A 22650-nucleotide genomic window follows, 5' to 3' on the forward strand; every position below is an offset into this window, starting at 1 on the left:
AAATAAGAAGCTACTACAGCTGTATGAGGCCTGGTGCGTAATGGTTCAGTCCACTATAATTAAAACAGTTTCTCAGACTTTCTGTTGTCCAAGCAATGTACAAATGTATCGTTTTATTTTCGTATTATATTATCTATATTAGAAGAGGCAACATTAGCGTTAGCTGCTGATTGGTTAGGCTACTTTAGCATACGCGTACCCAAAAGACACAGTAGCCTAGAAGTTGTCAACATAGCTACAATACTACAATGTATGTACTTACTCGTGCCTGACATTCCATCCACACCACCCAGTTATTTTTAGTAGGTTTCCAGACATCTGTCATGTGCGTCCAAAGCTGCGTTGTAACTTGTGGTGTTAGCCGGTACATTATTGATTCGGCAGCCCTGGGGGGGGGGGGGGATGTGTGGCAAGACGAGCGTCTCCTCCTCTGAGGTTGTTTTTTCTCTGTATACTCTCTCTGGTGCTACTCTGATCGGCGACGGCGACATGATACAAACACAATAACAAACAAATGCGCATGTGGGGGTGTAGTCAACGTAGGTAGGTGGAACAGTGTCCGTGACGAGTGTGTCTTGGGGGCCGGTCTAGCTGCAGTGTGAAGAGACAAATGTAGTCCGGAAAGAATACGGAACGTTTGCTCTGACGTCAGTGCAGATCGGATAATCTAAAATATCTAAAACCAGAGATTACACAAAAAATAACGCCAGGAAAGTGTTCTATATCTTATAAAGGTCATTGATATATATTTTTTTGCTAAAAGGGTGAAGTGTCCCTTTAACCAATTCTGTGCGTGAAACCCTTTTGGTATTTTAAGAATTATGTTATACTTTAGCTATTGCAAAATAGCAGATCTACAAGCTCATAGCGCGGCAACGAGTGCCGCACTACGAGCTTGTAGATCTGTTATTTGTTCCAAAAATTGTGACAAATTGTGCTCAAATCTTATATGCTTTCACAGCCAATGTTTTTAACTCAAATCTTTGCTTCTGGGGGGGTCCCTGGAACAACATATTTTCAGATGGGGTCAGTGCCCAATTAGGCTACATATCATTTTTCGGGTCCTTGTCATGAAAAACTTTGAGAACCACTGATATAGAAACATGAGGTTTATCCGAAAATTGTCATGATTTAGAAGATTATTTTTCAAATAAAGTGCGTGAATGTACTTTCCCTGACATTTTCTGCTCAGAGTATTCTGCTGCCCCCTTGCTTGACTGCAGTGCTAGCCTGGATCCAGCCCAAAGACCCCGCCCACTCTCTGAGTGGACTGCATCTCTTGGTCTGGTGTTGCACTGTGAACCTATAATTTCTTCGGTACAAAAATGTATTATCCAATGAGAATCGGTGGTGGGGGTGGGTCTAACGAACAACCAATCAGCGCCGAGGCCCGTTTTCAGCGTCATCACACATGAGGAAGGAGGGAAAAACGACAACAATGGCTATTGGTTGAGGGAAATTCTAATCCCCTCCCCCTTGAAATCGCTCAGACAGGAGATAATGTCAGAAAGAAAGCTAAAGTCTGATAATCAGGCTACTGCAGTGCTGATTTCGTTGACAAAACTATTACGAAAAATAGTTTCGACTACCTTTTTTCACTGACGGAAACTAAACAAAAACAAAAATAAAAACAAATCTTATGACGACTAAAACTAAGACTAAATATACTGACAATTCCGTCAACAAATACAAACTAGACTAAAACGTTAGGGAAGGACTAGCGAAGAAGAGTTATTTGGTTGCACTTTGGCACGTCGGCTGTTGTGCTCTAAAAATAGCATCTACAAGCTCACGTACGCGTGCAACGCAAACCACCAAGTATAAAATAAGCCATTACAATGCCACCAAAGCCTGCCAAAATAAACTTTTAGACAAAAAAAAAAAAAAAAAAAAAATAGTTGCCTAAATCGACACTATACTTGACCGTCTGAAATGTTTAAAATGAAATCTTCGTGCTTTTTTGAGGGGAGTTGCACCACTCGGTTCACACAGGTGTGATTTTTTTCTTCTCCTTCTCCCAGAGACTCCAGGACGACGCCAGGAGGAGGAGGAGGGTCGAGGGCTGCAGAGAGCTGCGCCACCGTGTGGTGGCGTTTCCTACTGCGGCGCTGGCGGCGCTTCTGGAGCGCTCCCGTCACGGTGTTCCTGGGGAACGTCATCATGTACTTCGCCTTCCTGCTGCTCTTCGCCTACGTGCTGCTGCTGGACTTCCGGCCCCCTCCCCCGCTGGGCCCCGGGCCCCCCGAGATCATGCTCTACTTCTGGGTGTTCACGCTGGTGCTGGAGGAGCTCCGACAGGTACAGGGGGGGTTATAGGTTATCCCGTTCTGACCTGAGATCAGATTCTAAAAATGTCTTCTATACACCCTGACGGTTTTCATTCTGACCTGAGATCAGATTCTAAAAATGTCTTCTATACACCCTGACAGTTTTCATTCTGACCTGAGATCAGATTCTAAAAAATGTCTTCTATACACCCTGACGGTTTTCATTCTGACCTGAGATCAGATTCTAAAAAATGTCTTCTATGTCAGTCAATCTTCGATTTAAAAAAAATGAGCTTGTAGATCTGCTATTTTTAAATAGCTAAAGCGTAACGTAATGCTAACACCAAAAGGGGTTCCCGCCTAAAATGGGTTATACCAGGGGTCTGCAACAGGCGGCTCTAGAGCCACTTGCGGCTCTAGAGCACACCCCTAGTGGCTCCTGTAGCGTTATAAAAAAATCGATGAAAATGTATAATGTAATTTTTTTTCACATTTGTATTGTTCATTTATGGTTTCTGTAGGAGGCCAAATGTGACAAACCTTAAGTTTTCCAATTTTGTAAAAATGTTTCAATACATGTCAACTAAGATTTGCGTCACACTCGGTGCCGTTCCAGCCAGGTGTCTATTATAAACAAACCGGTGGGTGTGTGAGGCTGCTGCCAGCTACGCTACTACGGCTTCTACAGGGAGAAAAAGAAAGATAGCCGAAAACAGAGGATTTAACAGTTCATGGACAGAGGCTTTTGCCTTCACAGCCAATGCAGATTGACTGCCTGTATGTATGTTTAATCTGCAGTGAGAAGTTTGCAGCTGACCACCCAGCTGGGAATGAGAGAGTGCTGTTGCAGAACTACTGAAGTAGAAGAGAGCAAACAATCTTTTAAAAAGTGGATCGCATCTTTAAACTCCACCACTGCTGCTAGTTTCGTTGCAACCCGGGAGATAATAAAGCTTGGCAAGCCGCATTATAATGCGTTAAAAAAGATTGCGGCTCCAGATAGATTTTGAATTTATTTTTTGGTCGAAAATGGCTCTTTCAACATCTTGGGTTGCCGACCCCTGGGTTATACGATCAGTGGTGGAAAGTAACTATAAGTGCTTTTACTTAGGTACTGTACTTGAGTACAATTGTGAGGTGTTTGTACTGAGTATTTCCAATTTCCAGTACTTTTACTTCTATACTCCACTAACGTCTCTGAGCCGGAATGTTGTACTTTTTACTCCACTACAATTATTTGAAAAACGTTAGTTACTTTGGAGGAAACATACATTAACCACATTTCGGCTATTTTCAATAGATTTTGTACACATTTTGAACTGCTATTTTTCAATTTGCTAAAGTATAACATAATGCTTAAAACACCAAAAGGGGTTCCCGTCCAGAATGAGTTAAGTACTGTACTTAAGTTAAGTACAACGCTTTTACTTCTACTCCTCTATACAGCTCGTATCCAAATATTGTACTTTTTGTCTCCACCAGGCCGAAGGCATGGGGAGAGAGTATGTTTTGCACTCCGTCCGTGTGTGTGTGTTAAGGTTATGTAGACAGCACTATAATTGCATTATATGTAGTCATAGCACGTCATAGTACATATGTATAGCATAGTATCTAATTTAATAGTTGTAAAGTTGTCACGTGGCGCAAAAGATGTGCGCACTAGCCAATGAAAAGATGTGCCCATAAAAGATGTGCCCATAAGATGTGGCCACTAGCCAATGAAAACTCAACCAAGCCAACATCTGCGCAGCCGTCACTAGCTCTCAGCCCCCTCCTCCCCCTTTGGCTGCTGTAATGTGATCTCCCCTATGGATCTCCCTCTCCGCACTCCGCAGAGAAACCTTACCTATAGTCGCCTCACCATTTCGCTTATTCCTTTTAAATCTCTGTATTTAAAATATAGCTCGCTCAGCGAATGTCTTAGTTACATTAACATTGTTCTTAGAAAGTACTTGGTTTGTGCCTAACTACTACGATTAGACAGATCGCGTTTGTTATTTCGCTACTGCCAGTACTTCTGATTGCACACACACACACACACACACACACACACACACACACACACACACACAACACTACCCCGTGTCCCACACACACACAACACTGCCGCACGGATTTAAGCTGTCAAACCTATTTTGTTAAAGTTACATATGCCACAGACACTTGCCTGAACTGTGCAGCTGATATATATACACAGCATTGTGCGCGTGTGAGAGGGAGGTAAACAGTCAGCAACACGTTACATTTCTACTTCTACTAAAGAAAGAGGCAGCGATGGAGCCATAAGTCCATATCCATAAATTCGGGGACATAAAATGCGCAAAATACTGTTAAACATGACGGCATCAGCCTCCTCCTAGCTGTTGTGTAAGCTAAGCTAAATCATCATACAGAACAGTCAACACGGCATTGACCAGGATTGCCACATTGACTGAGAGGGAAACAAGCAACCAGGTCTATGAAAATGTTAACAGGCCAGATAAAGTCGGAAAATAAATCTAGAATAAGCAACAATATTGCTGACTGTCAAACATCATTGTCCAATGTTGTTTTACAGCAGTGGTTCTCAAACATTTTCATGTCATGGACCACTAATATTCTATATGTATATATATTTATATATATTATATATATATAATATATATATTTACTATATCTATTTACTATATATACACACCGGTATATACACAGTGTACACAAACCGTATATCTAGGTGTGCCCCGAGATTCTTAGGCTATGAAAAGTGTGCCCTGGGACAAAAAAGGTTGAGTTAAGCGGTGCCCAAAAGGTAGATCACGATCTACCAGTAACGTCAGATCAGGGGTTTTGTCGGCCAGCGCCAAAAATGCTCCCCGACAGCATAATCGGAGCAAATACCGGGCAGTGTGTATGAGCCATAACGTGTTGACTACACTACACTAATAAGGACACATAATAATAACTAATAACCCATCCGTTACTACATGTGGAGTCAACTCCCGCAATTTCCTTCTTCCCATAGTGCGCGGCAAAGTAACTCTGGGATGAGCGGCCGCAAAGCGGCCACGAATTTCTAGTAGTATATATGTATAGTTTATATTTATAGTTTCATTTATATATAGATATTCCACTGTATAGTTTCATTATATAGATATTCCACTTTTAGGTTCTTAGCTTACGCATGATTCATGATAAATGCTTTTTATGTGATGTATTCTAATGCTTTTTGTTCTTGCTTAATGTTAGTCGCTCTGGATTAACAGTTTCCGTGCCGGGAATGGATTACTCCAGGTTAATGTCGCTGCCGTATCGGACATACCCGCCTTTTGTTTTATGTGTTTAATCCGCCGTAATGTAATGAATCAAAAGAAAATCCGTCTTCGTCGCGGAGTATGAGACTTGATGCCTTCGCTGTGATGACGAAACCGGAAATCGTCACATGCTGTGGGCTGCTAGGGCTTCTGGGAAATTGAGGCCAATGGAAATGCATTGGGTGCAACGCCTCATTGAAACCAATCTTGTGTGCGTCTTCCGGGTGCACCAAGATGGTGGATGCTACACACAGATCATAACAAACCACGGGAGCTTTTTTTGATGGATTTTCGCGGATTAAAAGCCCAAATAATTCAGCGTATGCTCTAAAGGTAATACAACAATCTCGGCAGTGAAGGGGGGTTGATTAAAATGCGGGTTAATCGTAAAAAACAGTCAAACTGAGCGTCTGCTAAATGCCTAAATTGTGAAAATGTATGCTAATTAGTCCGAGCCAAGCATATATATATGTATATGTATTGTATATATATATATATGACTGGAGTGACACACTGTCTGTCAGGCAGCGCGCACACGCAGCAGAGAAGTGAGAGAATAGAAAGGTTTAGTTGAAGGTTGGGTTGTTGTTGGCTACCGCTGGCTGGCCTCTGGCAATGCTTAATTACAGGTGGGTTTGCGCACCAAATAGCCATTCAATCTACAAGCACACTGAAGTCTATAATACATCAGAATCGGACACGTTTAGAACTTGGAGATCGGTTCTTATCTTAACTGTTTCCACGTCTAGGGCAACATCGGACGACCCCTGCTTAGTTGTAACTTTTAAAAACCATGTTTACCGGCTCTGGCGTCCATCATCACTAAGCAACGTTTCAGCCTCCATGTTGATGATGTCATCATACATTTTCCAAATACGGGTCCCGCGCTGGACACGATCCAAACAACTCTTTGCATTGTAATTGGGCTCAGATTGAGATGATCATTCAAAACATCCATGTTTTGGGAGGTGAATAAAAAATAATTGGCTACCACGCTGGTCCGTTTCAGCTGTGCACAGATCTAGGGTGCACCCCTGAAATGCTTCCGTGTGTGTGCAATTGCGAGAATGTGATGTTTCCGCTTCTTAAAAGAGCAGTGCAGGCTAAAAAAACCTGTAATAGCCAATAGCCGCCACTAGATGGCGGCATGGAAGGAGTTTAATGACTTGGGCACCTGAACTGAATCATTATTTTTAGTAGTAGTAGTATTTAAATCTCCATATATGGGCACAAACAGGACAGGCAAGGTTACCATAGCAACCTGACTGCCGTCAGAGTAACTATATAAGCCAGTCTGACATCATTGAAGTCCACAACAAGTCTCGGACAACCGGTAACTCCATATATGGAGCTAACTGTCACATCTGACTCTGACATATAGACTCCCTATTTGGGCATGGCTGCCATCAGGACTCCATATATGGTTATGTCGGACTCAGAGTGACATCACCGTGACGACTCTAGAACTGCAGCCAACATAAATGAGAGAACAATAATCTCACATATTAATTATTGAACGCTCCTGGATTCTCCAACGACCTCTTTCTAACCGGACTGGGGTTCTTTCTAACAGCTTTCAGAATGAATTTGTCCACCGCGTTCCTCTTTTTTTTTTTTTTTTTTATTATTATTATTTTTTTTAATATTTTTTGTCCCACGATTTTGTAACCCATTTTTCACCCCTGTGTCAATCATCCTGTGATGTGATCCTGGGCTCTACACACCCTCCGCCAACCTAGGGAGAGCAACGGACTTAACTCATGCTTCCTTCATGTTTGAGTGTCCAAGTTGCTCCTTTACACCTGACAGGGGGGAGTTTTCCTGGTTGGACATAGCGCGTGGAAGGAGCACGTTATTCCAACCAGTTCCTTTCCCCTCCATCAGGCGTCCCGGCTGGCCAGGGGGAGGCAGTTTAGAGACCAGGATTACTGCATGTTTTTGTGAGGGTACCTACCCTAGGGGACACGGGGAGAACATGCAAACTCCACACAGAAAGGCCCTTTCGCCAACCCCGCCTTCGGGTATGGGCACTGATGACGCGGAGGAGGAAACACGCCGCCAGCACCCACAGCGCCCCGAGCGGGAATCGAACCCAGGACCTTCTAGCTGTGAGGCGACAGCACTACCAACTGTGCCACCGTGCCCCCACCGTGCCCCCACCGCGTTCCTCTTGAGCGTCCTCCTTGTGTGCACTGGGATGCTTCATGGCGTGCGGGGCATGGAAGGTACGTTGGAGAGGGTGGTGAGTCTGGTGGTGGTGACGCCCGAAGGTCCCGTCGCAGAAGGGGACGATGTGACGCTGAGGTGCCACGCGGACGTCCATCCCGCTCCCAGCGGCTACAACTTCCACCTCGCGGGCGGCCGGACGGTTTCCGTGGAGAATTCCGACACGTACACCTTGCCGGACATCACGCGGGAAGACACCGGCGAGTACAAGTGTTCGCCGGGGGCTGACGACGGGAAGATGGAAGCTTCGCGATACATTGTTGTTAACTACTTGGACCTGAGCCTGAGCCCCACCGGGAAGGTACTGAAGACGGTCGGGTACACCCTGGCGGTGAAGCTGGAGATGGACGCTTCTGGCGACGCCAAAGTGTCCTGGACCAAGGACGGCGAGAAGACTGAGGAGCCCCGGTTCAGAGCGCTGACCTACGCACACGCGGGTGTGTACGAGTGCGTGGCCTGGGTGGCTCCGTGGCGCGCTCGCCGGTCCTTTGAACTGGTCGTGGAAGGCGCACCGGTCATCGCCAGTCTGACCCAAGACGGCGGGCAGCTGGCCTGCGAGGCGGAGGCGGTGCCAGAACCCCGGTTCGCCTGGAGCCTCGACGGCACGGACGAGGAGATCTCCTACGACGCGAAGACGGGCAAGGCCACCAACACGATCACCGTGCTGCAGGCGTCCGCAGTGAACCTGACGTCTGTCACTTGCAGTGTGAGCAACAGGTTGGGAGAGGATGCCAAGAATGTCACTGTGTCCTGGTCCCCGGATGACACCGGGTCCCCGGATGACACCGGGTCCCCGGATGACACCGGGCCCCCGGATGACACCGGGTCCCCGGATGACACCGGGTCCCCGGATGACACCGGGCCCCCGGATGACACCGGGCCCCCGGATGACACCGGGCCCCCGGATGACACCGGGCCCCCGGATGACACCGGGCCCCCGGATGACACCGGCCCCCGGATGACACCGGGCCCCCGGATGACACCGGGCCCCCGGATGACACCGGGTCCCCGGATGACACCGGGTCCCCAGATGACAGCTGGGACAAGGACCTGTTCGTGGCGATCTTTGTCTTTGCTTTAGCTGCTTCAGCTGTTCTGATTTACTTGATGTACTGCAACTACTACACAGGTATCAACTGCAGCGGTTTAAAAAAAATCACACTCGTGTGAAGTGAGGGGCACTATCAGCATTATGTATCTTTGCTCAGTCAATCAAATCATCGCTATGGGGTGATCAGCCAGTCATCAGCCGATGTTTACAAACACAAAGCTGGGCATAGGAGGGGCTAGCGCCCCTCAGAAATTCTCTGCAAGGGGGCACGGTGGCACAGTTGGTAGTGCTGTCGCCTCACAGCTAGAAGGTCCTGGGTTCAATTCCCGCTCTGGACGCTGTGGGTGCTGGCGGCGTGTTTCCTCCTCCGCGTCATCAGTGCCCATACCCGAAGGCGGGGTTGGCGAGAGGGCCTTTCTGTGTGGAGTTTGCATGTTCTCCAGGTGTCCCCTAGGGTAGGTACCCTCACAAAAAACATGCAGTAATCCTGGTCACTAAACTGCCTCCCCCTGGCCAGCCAGGGCGCCTGATGGAGGGGAAAGAAACTGGTTGGAATAAAGTGTTCCTTCCACGCGCTACGTCCAACCAGGGAAACTCCCCCCTGTCAGGTGTAAAGGAGCAACTTGGACACTCAGGCATGAAGGAAGCATGAGTTCAAGTCCGTTGCTCTCCCCTTGTCCCCCATATATGGGGACTAGGTTGGTGGAAGGTGTGTAGAGCCCAGGATCACATTAGATGATTGACACAGGGGTGAAAAATAGGTTACAAAATCGTGGGATAAAAAAAAGATTAAAAAAAAAAGAAATTATCTCTGCATCAAGTATAGGCGGTTGTCCAGAGTTGCTGATCCAACCGATATGCCCCTATAAAGGTATACATCAGGTATCTTATGTCCCTGTTAGCCATAACAGAGATCTCTACGTATATATGGGCATAAAAGGGACATAGGCAGACAGACGGACACAGAGATCTCTGTATATGGGCATAAAAGGGACACAGGCAGACAGACAGGTATGCAGAGATCTCCATCGTCGAGTCATTGGAATGCCTGCTGAGCCACAGGTCTAATACTGTATATTTAAAAAAAAACATTTCCTACATTTTTAAGGATTACAAAAAAATCTTAAAATTTGTTTTAAATCAAAATAATTAAAAAAATGTATATATATAAAAATATATAAGAAATAGTAAAAAATAGCAGATCACAGATCTACAATTTTGCAGACACACAGATGATGAGCCAGGGGCGAAAACATCATCCCTGACTCCTTCCGGCCCGGCTGAGATCAAAAAATATATATAAATATATATATATATATATATATATATATATATATATATATATATATGAATAATAATTAAAAAAATCACACACGTGTGAACTGAGTGGTGCAATTCCCCCCCCCCCCCCTCTCTCTCTCTCTCTCTCTCTCTCTCTCTCTCTCACTCTCTCTCATTAGAGTCACTACCCCTCTCACTGTTTCTGGCGCCCCCTACTGCTATTATTAAGTCACATACTCGTGCTTACACAGACACACACACAAACAAACAAACAAACAAACAAACAGGTACGAGGACATTGCAAGCTGGTTGTAGGAGTGGTTGCACCACTCAAAAATATATCTGTTTGCAGACTAGACAATTAAGTTACTGCCAGTGACAAGAGAATGTCAAATGAGGCTCTTTCCAAGCGCTTGGGCGGCAGTGGCTCAGGGTGCTATGGGCGACTGTGGCTCACGAGGTAGAGCATGGTCGTCCAATGTTCCATGGGTCGGCGGTTCGAATCCTGGCTCTTCCTGTCCACATGTCCGTGGGCAAGACACTGAACCCCACATTGCCTCCAATGAGTCGGTCGGTGTGAGCTTGCCACCACTGGTGTGTGAAGGTGGGAAGTGAGGACGCTGGCGTCGACTGTTTGCCGCTTCACCTCCCAATGTATGAATGAATGAACCATTGTAAAGCGCTTTTAGCACTTGGAAAAGCGCTATAAAAATGCAATTCATTATGGCCACACAGCTGTGCTGAACAAATTGGGTACGGTATATCATATTGGGTAACACTTCATAATAATGACCCATTAAAAAACAAGTTTCTAAGTAGTAACTAATCACAAACAAACCGTGTGTTCACATTCGTAAACGATTACTAGAACATTTGTAGCTATGGTTAAACATATTTTATAATGTTTTAGTAAGTTGTAAACTATTCTTGAATATGCCATTTGTATAATTTGTTAATTATTACTAAATCATTCGTATCTAAAACCAACTGTTTGACAATTTATAAGTATAACTAAAGTTATAAGTATGGGCAACTGTTCATGGATAAGCCATTTGTATACATTTGTAAATTATTATATGCAATTATAACTAAAGTTATATATATAAGTATGAAATATTATGATGTATATTATTATTTATATACATTGGTGAATGATTATTAAATAATGTATAACATTGTTGACATTATTCGTGTTACATATTGTTTAGGAAATAATTTGTGAAGAATTGTTTTCAAATTGCTGTGTACTCTGTTTTTTGTGGTTTAAAGGAAATATCTTATGTATCAATGCATGTGTTTAGATTCCTCCGCCATTCTCCGCCATTAGTGTGCGTGCGTGTGTGTGTGTGTGTGTGTGTGTGTGTGTGTGTGTGTGTCCGTCCGTCCGTCCGTCCGTCCGTTATCAGCTAATCTCCGCCACCGTTGGCCCGATCCATGCCAACCTGTGCACACACACTCCCTGGATGCCAACGACAAACCTCTGCCCCAAATATTCCTCAACAGCCTGTAATAGCGCCACCATGAGGCCGATTTAGGTTAGATTTCTTTTCCAAATCAGCCTCATGGTGGCGCTATAGCAGGCCAATTCCTGTTATTAGCTATAACTGCATCGATCTGTATACAACTTATGTATGCGCACTCCCTAGAGGCCATGGAAAAACATTGTCTCTGCATCCCTCCACATCTGCCGGTTATAGCACCACCATGAGGCCAATTTCTGCAAAATACATTGCTTATGTTAGTCGCATAGATTTAATCCAAATCTCACGCAAATCGGTACACATGATCAAGACGAGTCTGTTGGATTTCTCAGATTCTACACTGATTGGCTAACATTGCCTTCCAAAGTTTTCAGGAGTGGCCCGTTTTTACCAACCAGGGAAACTCCCCCCTGTCAGGTGTAAAGGAGCAACTTGGACACTCAAGCATGAAGGAAGCATGAGTTAAGTCCGTTGCTCTCCCTAGGTTGGTGGAGGGTGTGTAGAGCCCAGGATCACATCACAGGATGATTGACACAGGGGTGAAAAATGGGTTACAAAATTGTGGGAGAAAATATATATATAAAAAAAAAAGGAGTGGCCCGTTTTGTTCAAAATGCTGCATATGTCCTGCTCATCCAGAATTCTATCCTCAGAGATGCTATGAGTGATCTGGCTCTGCATTTCCTCAACAGAATGAAGACAATTGTTCCAAAAAACAAACAAACAAAAAAACATGTTTATAATACTCTATAATACTGTTGCCAAACATCTCACACAGTCCTATCCTCCTGGTGGAGACCTGTGCCCAGGAGGGCACTTTTTAAATTGACTAGTTTACTAGTCAAATTACTTATTTGAAAACTTTAGTTGTGTTGCGATGCGACACATATTGTGAGCTTGTAGATCTGCTATTTTCAAAAGATATTTATACATTTGAAAATTTGAAATAACCTTTAAGTACATTTTGATGATTTATTTTATTCAGAGTATTTCTATATTGCAGTATATACTTTTACTTAAGTAAAGAATTTGAGTGCTTTTTCCACAACATACTACAGCATCACACAAACGTATCAAAAGTAGCACATCCAACAAGCTTGAACGTTGTTACAAAAATGTGGTTTGATACAGTTTGATACAGTTTGCTAGTTTTTACAGTATGATTTTCTAATAGAACTTTTTGTTCAAAACGTTGTATACAATGACACTAATGAGACTAATGAGGCAACTATGGGAAGAATTCTTCACCATTGTGATGTCTATTATATTGTTTTCTTTTGACAGAGCTTCTTTACGGACGAGGAGATGAATATCTTCAAGAAGTTCAAGCTGTACTTGGAGGACAACTGGAACAAGTGTGACATGGTGGCCATGTCCCTCTTTGTCGTGAGTGTATCGTGCAGGCGAGTGGCCGTCTTTTTAGCTAAACAGAATGGCTGTTGCAGAAATACAGTTCAGTCAGATATAACTCACAGATAGATTTAACCAATATTTATTGTAGAATGAGAATACATTTTTATCTTGGCGTTCGGCTCTGCTACATTTTTCTCCCTGCTGGGCAAAATCAAACACCATCATTAAACATTAAGAGCAGGGAGATAGATAATCAATAACAACCCCAAAGGGGAACAGAAATAGCAGAGCCCACCGGTGGTGCTGGGGTGGCGGTGGGAGCAAACAGAACTAATAACAGAGCCCACCGGTGGTGCTGGGGTGGCAGTGGGAGCAAACAGAACTAATAACAGAGCCCACCGGTGGTGCTGGGGTGGCGGTGGGAGCAAACAGAACTAATAACAGAGCCCACCGGTGGTGCTGGGGTGGCGGTGGGAGCAAACAGAACTAATAACAGAGCCCACCGGTGGTGCTGGGGTGGCGGTGGGAGCAAACAGAACTAATAACAGAGCCCACCGGTGGTGCTGGGGTGGCGGTGGGAGCAAACATCACATAACAACAGGAACCATAAGCAGAAGGAAGGCAGGAAAAGCATGCAGTCTAGTGAGCTTAAAGGAGCATTCAGTGATTTGGGTGATTTGGAAAACCACCCGGTCCGCCCCGGTAACAAGATGTGCACATGCACGCACTACAGTGGGGAGGACACGCAAGAGGGCAACAGCACACACACACCAATCGCCCCCGATCGATCATGATTGGCGGAAAGCCCCTCTCTATCCTGATTGGATGAAGACTGGGCCACCTAGCCAAAAACGAAACCTACGTTTTTTTGACCCCCAGGGGTTAACTGGGGACAGGGAGGAACTCCTTATTATGGTCAGCACACTCTATAGTAGGGAGGATTATAACAACAAAAAATATCACAAAAAAAGTAGTGATATTTGAAATTTGAAACTGAATATACCTTTTAACTGTAGCCCGCCCAATTGGTCAGCTGACGGCCACATCAGCGAATGACATGTGGGTCTTGCACACACTGAATACACCCACATAGTAATGCAGCATATTAACCCCTTGATTATGCCCTTGAGCACGGCATGAAACCCCTTGAGTATATCTGACTGAACTACGTATCATTTAGCTTTGAGGCCGTACGCTGCCTGGTGGATGAATGTGTGAAGAAGTATAGAGATGCACAAGATTATATCCAGAATATAAAAATAGTCTACTCTTCTTCAGAAATCAAACCACTCTCTAGGGCAGGCCACTCAACAATAGGCCACTCACAGGCCACTCACAGACCACTTTAAAGGTGCACTGTGCTGTCATACCAAACTTCAGATTTTTTATATAATCACGGGTGACGGTGGATTTGATGTAGTCACGGATTGGGAACGGAGCATTTTTCTTTTTGTTCTGTTCCAGTTGAAAAGCATTGGCAGAATCTAAGAATCTAAATGGCAGATATACAAGCCTTAGAAAGCGTTGCAAAGCGACACGTTGTGAGCTTGTAGATATGCTAAAGACTGCTAAAGATTCGTATACATTTTGCCAACATGAAATGGGAGTACTTTTACTTTTGGTAGGCTTACAATTTTTTTACTTTAACTCAAGTCCATTTTGAATATAATACTTATATATACTTATACGAGAGTATTTCTAGGACTAATGACTGGTCTAAACAATGACCAGAAAACTGTCTACTACTACTCTAAACGAAGTACTGCACCCGACAGTGGCGTGCACAGACATTTAGAGGGGCAGGTGCTCAAGTGAAAAAAGGGCACCTTGTGCAGCGCATTTTGGGGCGGGAACCCATTTTGGTGCTTTAGCTATTGAAAAATAGCAGATCTACAAGATCTGCTATTTTTTTTTAATCGAAGAACCACTGACATAGAAACATAGCTTTAGATTGTGGGGGCCTAAATAATATAGTAGAAGCGTTTTTTATCAAGATTTTAAGAAAAAAAAAAAATATATATATTTTTTGTAAGAGCAAAATTTCCAAAAGGGCAGGGGGTGCTCTAGCACCCCCTAGTGTCTATCTGTGCACGCCACTGGTACCCGAAGTGATGTTTACTGTGGTATTGTCGACTTTCCCCTCGGCAGGATGGCTCAGAGCACGTACGAGGCGGGGAGGACCGTCCTGGCCATAGACTCCATGGTGTTCACCCTCAGGCTCATCCACATCTTTGCCATTCACAAGCAGCTGGGTCCAAAGATCATCATCGTGGAGAGAATGGTGACGTATATAAACAATTTACAGTGTTGTTTTCGTCGACTAAAACTAAGACGAAAATTTTTCGTCGACTACCTTTTCCACTGAAGTAAACTAAATTAAAACTATGCTATGGTGACTAAAACTAAGACTAAATATACTGACAATTTCGTCAACAAATAAAAACTAGACTAAAATGTTAGGAAGGGACTAGTGGACAAGAGATCCAGTATAAGTCATTTTACACTTGGTTGCATGCTGAAAATAGCAGATCTACAAGCTCACAACGCGTCGCAGCGCGACACATTGTGAGCTTGTAGATCGGCTATTTTCAGCAAGTGTAAAATAAATCATTATGACTTCAACAAGGCCCGCCAAAATACATTTTAGTCGACTAAATCACCTGTAGATTTAGTCGACTAAAATCTTATGACATTTAGTCTAAAACTAGACTAACACTAATACATTCCAGGTGACTAGATGTAGTTGTAGGACTAATGACTGGTCTAAACAATGACCAGAAAACTGTCTACTACTACTCTTTTTATTTTTTTTAATTTTTATCCCACGATTTTGTAACCCAGTTTTCTTTTCACCCAGTGCCAATTATCTAATGTAATCCTGGGCGCTACACTTCCTCTGCCAACCTGGGGGGGAAGCGGACTGACCTCATGCCTCCTTCTATGCATGAGGAGTCCAAGCTGCTTCTTTTCACCTGACAGAGGGGAATTTCCCCGGCCGGACATAGCGCGTGGAAGGGACACGTCTACTACTACTCTAAACGAAGTACTGCACCCGACAGCGTGCACTCCCACGGGGCAGCACATCTAAACCTAACCTTAACCCATGTCTAGAGAACAGATGGTGGAGGTGAACGGAACACTGTCCCCCCCCCCCCCTCCCAGTGAGCTGTGGCGTCCCACAAGGAAGCATACTAGGGCCTTTACTGTTACTAATATATGTTAACGACATGACATCAGCTTGTGACTGCAACTTGTTCCTGTTCGCAGATCGCAGATGACTCAGCACTGCTGGTCTCGGACAGGAACAAACTGCAGGTTGAAAAGACCCTCAGCTCTGAACTCGGTAGAATCTGCACCTGGCTCGCTGATAACAAACTATCCTTACACCTGGGAAAAACTGAATCCATTCTCTTCGGATCAAATAGTAAACTCAGCAAGGCAGATGGCTTCTTGGTTAGAGTGGGTGACAATATTATCACACGAAAAGATCAAATTACCTACCTAGGTTCCATCCTGGAGGCCAATCTTTCCGGTGATAAAATGGCCACCAACGTAATCAAAAAAGTCAATCAAAGAACAAGATTCCTTTACAGGATCTCCTCACTGGTCAACAAAAACACCTTGAAGACCTTAACAGGAGCCCTCGTACAAGGTTTCTTTGACTATGCATCCACCTCTTGGTACCACAGCACCTCAAAGGCCCTTAAAACAAGGCTCCAGACCTCCCAAAACAAACTCGTCAGGCTCCTACTTGGCCTCACCCCCCGAACCCACCTCACCCCTGCCCACACAGGCTGGGATGGCTTAGGGTCGACGACAGAGTACAGCATCTTGCAATGGGTCTGGTCCACAATATTTGATACACCACCGATACCCATGTACCTGTCTAAATACTTCCTTAATGTAAACGAAGTCCACACCCACAACACCAGAGGGAGTGCAACAAACTATGTACAACCCAGATTCGGCACAAACAAGGGACTAAATTATTTATTAAAAAATTTAATTATCTTCGCTCCTATGCCACCAAAATGTGGAACGCCCCCTAGTGGTCCTTTTGCAATGAATCCAATATTAGATAAGTCAGCAGGCTACATGGTTGAAACCCCAGATAATTGATAGAAGAGATTTTTCAGTGGATTCTGTTAGTATCGGTTATGCTAAATAACATACTAAAACGTTTGGAAGAAATGACTTCAGGAAAAGCATACATTTCAAGATGCCGTGCACGATGGCTGCCAGGAGATATGCAAACATCTTTCTTTTTACATATTAAATCCTCTGCTTAAAATACCTATAAAACCAGGAGGTCAAACTGGGAGGCTCTTTGCATAGCTCCTGGCAGCCATCGTGGACGCCATCTTGAAAATGACGTCTTTCCAGAAGTAATGTTTTAACCTATAACACCATGCCAAAAATCTAAAACGTGTCACCATTTTGACCTGGGAACTATTCTGCAAATGTCTTCTAAATCCTGACTGTTTTCTTGAAAAAGCAGTTTTTCTATGTCAGTCGTTCTCATGTCACTTTTCACGATTCTTCAAAAAATAGCAGACCTACAAGCTTGCAGCGCGCCACTCGGTGGCACGCTATGAGCTTGTAGATCTGCTATTTTTCAATAGCTAAAGCATAACATACAGTATAGTGCTAACACCAAAAATGGTTCCCGACCAGAATGGGTTAAAGGCTGCGTTCCAGGTGCACCCAATCGAGCAGGTGCTGCAGGTTATTCTGACCTGGGAACGATTCTGCAAATGTCTAAATCCTGACTGTTTTCTTGAAAAAGCGATGTTTTTCTATGTCAGTCGTTCTCAAACACTTTCATGTCACTTTTCACGATTCTTCAAAAAATAGCAGACCTACAAGCTCGTAGCTATATAGGTTGACCCGCACCTCTTCTCCAACACAACACAAACGGTTGCCATGTTCCCCGAACAGTCAGATACATGAACGGACCGACAAGAACCTCCATATATGGAGACATCCTATAGCTCCATATATGGAGGCAACAGCGATATCCAGCGCTGACATCAGACTAGTGTAGAAACCATATATGGATATACACGCCTGGCGTCGTCATGGTAACACTCATCATGACACGCATCTAGTGAATCATACAACCCCAAACTTCCAATGAAGTTGGGACGTTGTGTAAAATGTAAATGAAAACGGCATACAATGATTTGCAAATCCTCTTCAACCTATATTCAGTTGAATACTCTACAAAGACAAAATATGTAATGTTCAAATTGATAAACTTTATTGTGTTTGTGCAAATATTAGCTCATTTTTTATTTGATGCCTGCAACACGTTTAAAAAAAAGCTGGGACAGGGGCAACAAAAGACTGGGGACAGTTGATGAATGCTCAAAGAGCACATGGTTGGAACATTCCACAGGTGAACAGGTGAGTGTCTTGATTGGGTATAAAGGGAGCATCCCCAAAAGGCTCAGTCGTTCACAAGCAAAGATGGGGCTAGGTTCACCACTTTGTGAACAACTGTGTGAGAAAATAGTCCCAACAGTTTAAGAACAATGTTTCTCAACATTCAATTGCAAGGAATGTATGGATTTCATCATCAAACAGACCATAATTTAGTCAAAAGATTCAGAGAATCTGGAGAACTTTCTATACGTAAGCAGCAAGGCCGAAAACCAACATCGAATGCCTGTTACCTTGGATCCCTCAGGCGGCACTGCATTAAAAACCGACGGTCATTGAGTAAAGGATATTACCACGTGGGCTCAGGAACACTTCAGAAAACCATTGTCAGTCAACACAGTTTGTCGCTAACATCCACAAGTGCAAGTTAAAACTCTACCATGCAAAGCGAAAGCCATACATCGACAACATCCAGAAACGCCTGCGGTCCAGACCTGTCGCCCATTGAAAATGTGTCGCGCATTATGAAGCGCAAAATACGACAACAGAGACCCCGGACTGTTGAACAACTGAAGTCATACATCAAGCAAGTATGGGAAAGAATTCCACCTACAAAGCTTCAACAATTGGTGTCCTCAGTTGCCAAACGCTTATTGAGTGTTGTTAGAAGGAAAGGTGACGTACATAACACAGTGGTAAACATACCCCTGTCCCAGCTTTTTTTTTAAACGTGTTGCAGCCATCAAATTCAACATGAGCTAATGTTTGCACAAAAACAATAAAGTTTATCAATTTGAACATTAAACATCTTGTCTTCGTAGTGTATTCAATTGAATATAGGTCGAAGAGGATTTGCAAATCATTGTATTCTGTTATTATTTACATTTCACACAACGTCCCGACATTGGAATTGGGGTTGTATATAAGAAGAATCCGAAGAGGTTCTATACACTGGGCGACTATACACTGCTCTAACCTGACTCCGCCAGATGGGGCAGCAAAGAGTACACTCGGTCCCCCCCCCCCCCCCCCCCCCAAACGGCCTGGCCAATCAGCGGCAGCTATAAACAAGGCATACACAGACCTTTGTTCGCGATAATAATAAAAAAGTACAGTACGGTACAATACTGGAGAACATATAATTAGTTACTTTCCACACTGGTGTTTGTTCAGACTACTTAACCATCTGAAACTCTTGTCACACTGTATGCAGTGTGGGTTTGTTGATGTTCCTTCAGGTGACCTGACTGTATGAAACTCTTGCCACATTGTTTGCAGACGACAGGTCTTTCTCCAGTGTGGGTACGATAATGTATCTTCAGGCTACCTGACTCACTGAAGCGTTTGTCACACTGTTTGCATAAGTATGGTTGTCCTCCAGGGGTCATACCTATGTTCCCTCAGCCCTATGTTCCCTCAGCCCCGAGGTGCGCTGCGGGTCGGGAGAGGGTTGCGGTTAGGTTTAGGTGTCTGCCCCGGGGGTGCGCTGCGGGTCGGGAGAGGGTTGCGGTTAGGTTTAGGTGTCTGCCCCGGGGGAGGTTAGGGTTAGGGTGAGGGAGGAGGTAGGTTGTCGTAGGCTGAGGGAACATAGAGCTGAGGGAACATAGGTACGGTCCCGTTCTCCAGTGTGGATACGAATCCGATGATGTTGCATCAGGTGACCTGACTGGCTGAAACTCTTGCCACATTGTTTGCAGACGAAAGGTTTTTCTCCGGTGTGCGTACGATGATGTGTCTTCAGGTTACCTAACTCACTGAAGCGTTTGTCACACTGGGTACAATGGAATGGTTTTTCTCCTGTGTGGGTGCGCTGGTGTATCTTAAGATAAGATAAGTCGCTGAAACTCTTGTTACATTGTTTGCAGACATAAGGTTTTTCCCCAGTGTGGGTACGATGATGTCTCTTCAGGTCAGCTAAAAAACGGAAGCGTTTGTCACACTGTTTGCAGCAGTAAGGTTGTTCTCCAGTGTGGATAAGGTCATGTTGCTTCAGGTGACCTGACTGGCTGAAACTCTTGCCACATTGTTTGCAGACGAAAGGTTTTTCTCCGGTGTGGGTACGATGATGTGTCTTCAGGTTACCTAACTCACTGAAGCGTTTGTCACACTGGTTACAATGGAATGGTTTTTCTCCTGTGTGGGTGCGCTGGTGTATCTTAAGACAAGATAAATGGCTGAAACTCTTGTCACATTGTTTACAGTAGAAAGGTTTTTCTCCTGTGTGGGTGCGCTGGTTTTCATTCAAGTCACCTAAAGTGAGGCTCTCTTCACACGGTTTACGGATGTGCATTTTCTTTCCTGTGCAAGTCAACTGTCGTGTCTGGAGTTGTCCCCCGAGCTGAGTTGAAGTCTTTCTCACCTGTTGATGACTGCTGTAAGATCTTATTGTTTCGTCGGCGTCTCCTTGTTCCTGGCTGGTTGAAGAGGTGGTTATTGGCTGACAGCCGTGGCTCCTCTTCATGCGTTTGTGGGGGAAACCTGAGACAATCGGAGCAGAAGTCTGGGAGCGGTTTGTCAAAGCTGCTTCTCGACAGGGACTGTGATGTGGAGAGTGTGTGTATCTAACTGAGTGGAAGATCTGTCCTCCCGGGTGATTGGTGGTGGTTATGCTCTGCATCTCTCAGTACAGCCTGATTTCCAATCTCTCGTAGTAGTACGGCTATGAAGTGGAAGTGTAAAGGCATCTTCAGACCTTATATAGGTTGACCCGCACCTCTTCTCCGATGTCAAACACAACACAAACTGTTGCCATGTTCTCCGAACAGTCAGATACATGAACGGACCGATAAGAACCTGTATATATGGAACATGGCCTCGAACTGCACCTTTCTAAAAAAAATGATGCTGTATATATGGAACATAAGCTTTAGCTAACTTTGCTACTACAGGGAAAACATGCACATAATGATGTTACTCTTACTCTTTCTTGCACTCTTTTATTCTATTATCCCTTTGTTTGCTGCTGCATTGTCTGAAGGAAGCCAAACAAAAATAAGTTTTACTCTTATGTACCTGTATACAACATGTAACAATAAAGTACAACCTTGAACTTGAACCTTGAAACCTAAAAAAAAGAAGATCATATAATTGTGTTTTACATTCTTTACACAATTGATTATGACCTTTTTTTTGTCACCTGGAATGTTTTAGTGTTAGTCTAGTTTTAGTCGACTAAAATTTATTTTGGCGGGCCTTGATGCCGTCGTAAATGGTGCATTTATATAGCGCCTTTATCCAAGGCGCTTTACAGAGAATGTGCATTACATTCACCCATTCATACACCGATGGCAGCGGAAACCATGCAAGGCACCAACTAGCACATCGGGAGCAATTAGGGGTTCAGTGTCTTGCTCAAGGACACTTCGACAGTAACTCTGGGGGAGCCCGGGTTCGAACTGGCAACCTTACGGTTACCATCCAGGCACTCTACCCCTGAGCCACCGCCGTCGTAATGACTGTTTTCACACTTGCTGAAAATAGCCGACCTACAAGCTCACAACGTGCCTCGCAGCACGTTGTGAGCTTGTAGGTCGGCTATTTTCAGCATGCAACCAATTTTAAAATTACTTATTTTGGATCTCTTGTCCACTAGTCCCTTCTTAACATTTTAGTCTAGTTTTTATTTGTTGTTTATTTGCAATAGAAAATGTGGAAACGCAATAACTTTTAAATCCCCAGTGTGTAGCATTCAACTGGTTTAATTCTGTATTATTCGCTACATAAATGCTCAGACATTTAGCCTAAATGTCTGAGTTGGTTTGAGTATTAGATGTCCGCCTGGGTAATTGTCGAAAATAATCGTGGCCAGGTATGTCATAATGCAATGATCGTCATCGACACACAAGCAAAAAAAAGACATTAGAAGTATCATTGCTTCTGTCCGTTCACTGCGTCCCTGTTTGATGTAGCTCACCGGGTGCCCTACCAACAGTCATTAACACATTGAGTACGCCGACTGCCTTCAAAATATAGGCTATAGAATACCGGAGGTGTCTGATCGCTTTTACTTTGAAAGCCATGAACCGGAAACACTTTCCTAAAAAAGTTGACTTTACAAAGTGACCTCAACATCCCCGATCATCTTAATATATTGTTTTACGCTCCAAAAAGCGTTCATATTTTGCGGGAGAGACGGATGAGGAGCAGAAAATAAGCGCCAGCATATCGCTCTATTCATCACCACGGAGAGCGCCCTGGATTAGGAGCTACGAGTCATTCTTTCCGTCTCGCTAACGTGGGAGTCAATAATAAGCTAATAGTTGCACTGAGCGTTAGCATACGGCAAGCGAAAAGCGAAATGCCAAAAAAATAAATAGGAA

At 44.2% G+C, this 22650-nt stretch overlaps 1 protein-coding gene across 1 annotated transcript in view; it reads left to right on the forward strand.

The window, feature by feature from the left end:
• trpm5 (transient receptor potential cation channel, subfamily M, member 5) overlaps window positions 1–22650 on the forward strand; it is a 94589-nt gene that overhangs the window by 57910 nt on the left and 14029 nt on the right. The window contains exons 17-19 of the mRNA XM_083759894.1: window positions 2022–2298; window positions 12881–13009; window positions 15108–15230. Of these exons, the coding sequence (XP_083616020.1) occupies window positions 2022–2298; window positions 12881–13009; window positions 15108–15230 (529 nt within the window). The remainder of the gene's footprint in view (window positions 1–2021; window positions 2299–12880; window positions 13010–15107; window positions 15231–22650) is intronic.

This window comes from Protomyctophum parallelum (assembly GCF_964188405.1).
Source record: "Protomyctophum parallelum genome assembly, chromosome: 2".
NCBI classification, from domain to species: domain Eukaryota; kingdom Metazoa; phylum Chordata; class Actinopteri; order Myctophiformes; family Myctophidae; genus Protomyctophum; species Protomyctophum parallelum.